Raw genomic sequence first — 4,589 nt, 5'->3', positions numbered from 1 at the left:
ACAGTCAGATTTACCAGTAACGGACCAGTGTTTTTGACTTTATTTCTTCTTGCAACTCATACATTTAATTGATTTCTCATTCCTGCTATTTGGAGTACATCCTTTATGGATCTATTTTAGTGAAGGTCCACAGATAGTAAGTCTTATAATTTATTGTTTACCTGAAAAAGTGCTTATTTTATTTACATAGAAAAATGTGTAATATCCTTTTATACCACTCTTTATGGATAGCTATTAACTTTAAGTACAATGAGTATTTCATTTCACTGACTTCTGTTTTCCTTTATTGTCATGGAGATATCAACTGGCAGCTGGCAGTCTAACTACTGCTCCCTTGAATATAACCTCTTTCCTCCTTGCTGTTTCTAAAGCTCTTTTCTGGTTTGTTTTTATGATCTTTCATTTGTCTGCTCTTCCTCTTTTGACACCTCTCAAGTAGAATCATATATCTCCTCTGTGCCCAAAGGACTCAACTTAAACTTTACCATCTTTCAGTATTTGATTATTTCTCTAAATGGGGACATTCTTTGTATTTGCTAGGATTCCCAAGAGTAGGTGCTATACCTTTTCTCTCTGCCATATTCTCTTCTCCTTTATGTTTTAGTGAACAACACAAAGCTCTGCAGGAGTATTTATTTTTGTTAAAAGTGACACAGTTCTATCATAGCACACTAAAAGTGAAAATAAATTAATATTTATGGAAAACAAAAATTGAGAGAATAAGACCTTTGAGAGGAGATCCCAAGACATCCCCATCTAGAGAAATTCAGAGGGGATTCAACTTGCTTAGTTTCCAATCAAAATAAGAAAAGGCAAAGTCTCCTGATATAAACTCTTTGTCATAGGAGACTTTGAGCAGCCAAACTGTTTTTTTTTATTCAAAGAGGTGATCTCCATACCACACCTTTGATTCTTGGATTTCCTTATGCACCAAAAAGCTATATTTATTCCAAGGTGTGCATAGACAGGTATAAAAAATACAGAGAATTGGCACAGGAAGTAGGTTAAACAAAAGAGGTTATATTAGAGGGAGTTTTTTTTTTTTTTATTTATGGAAAGGACTTGAGACCATTAAGGAGAGAGTGAGTAACTAGGAAACCTCTTTGAATTTAGATTGTGGAACTTACATAGTGCAGATCAAGTGGACTTAGGGCACAAGTCGTTAGTTAGATAAGCTTTGCATTTCCTCATGTTTAATCATTCACTTTTTGTTTAAAGTAGGCGTAGTTGCATATGTGCATTTACATGTGTGCTTGTTCTGTGTGTATGTGTATCTGTATGTAGTAAAGGATACCGTAGAGAGCAGTCTTAATTATTTTAAGATTTGCTTTGTTCTGAAAAGGATTTAATCAGTGCTTTAAGGATGGTTATTTAGTTTATTTTCAATCTTTTGCCATACTTAAATGAATACCATGGTACCTATATAATTTTGAACATTTGCAATCCATTTGTAAAACAAATGATAGAAAGTGGACTTGCTAGCTCAAGATTGTGTTTCATTTTTTATAGTTACTGATAAATTACCCCATAGAGATTGAATCAATTTGCACTCCTGCCGATATGCCTATATGTTATTAACACTCTCAAACTTAAATAATGTCTTAAACATTTTTACTTTTGCCAAAATGGTATATCAGTGAAATTTAATTTGTTTTGCACATTTGCTCATACTTTGACTATTTAAAAAGCATTTTCTCACTCTTTCAATTGCTTCAGTTTGGAATGTTGTGTCACAGTTTTCCTATATTTGTCTACAAATTTTTTCAGGCAAGATTTCTCCTCTTGAAATATTGATTTTCTGCTTTCCTATTTTTCTTATTATATCTTAATATGGATGTAGAAGTTTTCCTGTTTACTGTCATATTTGAATAAGTTTAGTTTCCTGGGACAAATTAGTAGAGAGGATAAAGCAGCTTTCCCAGTTTCCAACCCAAGGCCCCTGGTCCTGGCAGCACCATGCTTTTTTCCTCTCTGCTCAGTGCCTGCATCTTGCCTCACTCTTTTCTGATGTGTCTGTAAAAATTTGTAGTCAGTGAGAGACCCTCTTTGTCCAGGGCTGACTATTCTGGTGTATGCAGAGTCTCCTACAGTGAAATCTTTTCAAGATTAGGATTCTTCCTTCCTGCAAGTGCTCTCCTTGTAAATCCCATTAGAATTTCTCCTGGGCTGAGCTCACTCTGCCCACTGTGGTCTCAAGTGTGTGTGGTTAATGCCTTCTAGGTTCACTGAAGGCTTAGGCTGTACAGATCTGTCTTATTTTTGGGCAAGTGAGGACATTTGTGTCTAAACCACTGTCATTTCCAACCAGGACCCAGAAGTAATTGTGCCTCACACCACCACTGAAGCAGGTTTTCAATATCTACTAATGTGTCTTTGATGGAATTTGATCAAATATATTAATTTTTATGCCATATGTAAGGCCTGATGAGTTTTGCTCTTCTTACTTTTTAATATGTCTTCTTTGACTATCTGACTTGACTTCTTATGCACTGTTTTCAGGATTCACAGCATTCTAAGTATCCTTACTTCTATGTCTCACTTATATAACACTTTATCACATAATTTAGCATGCATTTCTATTTTGATCACTATCTTGTAAATGAATACGACTCCTAATCATTCTGCTCAAACTAGCTCATGCTTCCATCCTTCCAGATGATAATCCGATCTACTTAACCCTACACAATATACTGGAGCACGTGTGCTAATTGTCACCAATATCCTTCTTGCCAAAAGCAATGGAGAACATCAGAGCAGTGAATGAGTTTCTTTTGCTGGGCCTGACTGGTGATCACAATTTACAACCTGTCATCTTCATGATTTTCCTCTTTTTGTATCTGATGAACCTGTTTGGAAATGGGGCTATAATAGTGATTGTCATCTCAGAGCCAAGACTGCACTCGCCTATGTATTTTTTCCTGGGAAATCTTTCCTGCTTGGATATTTGCTATTCTTCGGTGACTCTCCCCAAGCTCATGTCCAACCTTCTCTCCACACGCAAGGCCATATCTTTCCTCGGCTGCATCACTCAGCTGCACTTCTTCCACTTCCTGGGTGGCACCGAGGCCATCTTGCTGACCATCATGGGCTTTGACCGTTTTGTGGCCATCTGCTACCCACTCCGCTACACTGTCATCATGAACCCCCAGGTGTGTGCTCAGCTGGCAGCTATGGCCTGGCTCAACAGTTTCTTTTATGCTCTGTTGCATTCAGTTATGACTGCTCGCCTGAAGTTTTGTGGCTCTCAGAAACTTAAGTACTTCTTCTGCGATGTCAAGCCCCTCTTGGAACTGGCTTGTGGTGACGTAAGGCTCAACCAGTGGCTTGTTTTCACTGTCACTTGCAGCTTAGCCATGGCGGCTTGCTTGCTCACCCTCCTCTCCTACGTTTACATTATTAGCTTCCTTCTGCTCAAGAGCCGGTCTTGCAGCATGCTCCACAAGGCTCTCTCCACCTGTGCCTCCCACTTCATGGTGGTGTGCCTCTTCTATGGGACCGTGGGCCTCACCTACATCCCTCCCACCACTGCCAACTCTGTCATACAGGAACGATTTGTGGCCATCATTCACACCACTGCCACCTCAGTGCTGAATCCAGTAGTATACACACTTAGGAATAAGGAAGTGATGCTGGCGCTGAGGAGGGTCTTTGGAAGATTCTGCTTGCCTAAACATGACCATTGATGGCACTAGAACACATGCAAACTGCATGTGTATTTCATGACATTCATTTCCTCATGTGTGATAAATCAATGCATTTCTTGAACTTTATTTTCCTTTCAAAAATGTGTATTATGGTAACATGTTCTTCACTCAGACATGCCTAATGATTAATTGCTTAGTCATTTGTTCATTTACTCATTCATTCAAAATATTTTTGAACAGGTAGTGTGCAAGGTGGATAATGAAAAAAATCCAAGAGGACATGCCATGCAGACATGCCTGTAAGTTTTGGTTGAGGGGACAATCAAGGTATGGATGAGTAAATGCAAGGCAAAGAAGAAATGGCAAGCTGAGGTGGGTACACCTTTACACGGTTAGATCAATGAAGCCCTCTCCAAAAAGATGACATTTGAGCAGAGCAGACTTTCAAAGAAAACAGTAGTGAGGCATGCAAGTATTTGAGAAGACAGCATTCTATGGAGACCTACATTGGTGAAAGAGCTGTGGGGAAGTACATGCAACTGCCTGTGGGTAAAGCAAGATGGATTATGGCCCAGAGCTCAGTGGGTGGTTGAGAGGCACAGGAAAGGAGGATGGCAATGGATAGTGATCATGTCAAGGGCATCTTTTTGGGTTGTTTTGAGTATTTTCACATTTATTCTAAATGATTAAGGATGACAAGCTTGAGCAATGAAATGACTTGATACCACTTCTGTGCTGAAAGAATCCCACATCTGCTAGGTTGAGAAAGAGTAAGGGGACAAGGATGAAATACACTGGAAGTCCCTGAATGTCTTCTAGAGAACAGCTGAGGGAGATGTGGACCATGGTGGGTTCATAGAAGTAATGAGATTCTATGTTTATTTGGAATACGTAAGTTTGAATATTTGCTGACAGCTTATGTATGTGGTATGGGAGTCAGTAAAC

The 4,589-nt window shown here is 39.0% G+C and overlaps 1 protein-coding gene across 1 annotated transcript; it reads left to right on the top strand.

The window, feature by feature from the left end:
* Window positions 1-2,738: 2,738 nt before the first annotated feature.
* LOC101439557 (olfactory receptor 12D3-like) lies at window positions 2,739-3,683 on the top strand. The gene has a single exon (XM_058285133.1). The coding sequence runs from the start codon at window positions 2,739-2,741 to the stop codon at window positions 3,681-3,683; it is 945 nt and encodes a 314-aa protein (XP_058141116.1).
* The last annotated feature ends 906 nt before the right edge of the window (window positions 3,684-4,589 follow it).

The sequence above is a fragment of the Dasypus novemcinctus genome, chromosome 22 (genome assembly GCF_030445035.2).
Source record: "Dasypus novemcinctus isolate mDasNov1 chromosome 22, mDasNov1.1.hap2, whole genome shotgun sequence".
Classification (NCBI taxonomy): domain Eukaryota; kingdom Metazoa; phylum Chordata; class Mammalia; order Cingulata; family Dasypodidae; genus Dasypus; species Dasypus novemcinctus.
The sequence above is the reverse complement of the archived record's forward strand: the minus strand, read 5'-3'. Positions and strand labels throughout refer to the sequence as shown.

Coding starts and splice junctions, on each gene's coding strand:
- LOC101439557 (XM_058285133.1), top strand. CDS start 2,739: ATGGAGAACATCAGAGCAGTGAATGAGTTTCTTTTGCTGGGCCTGACT.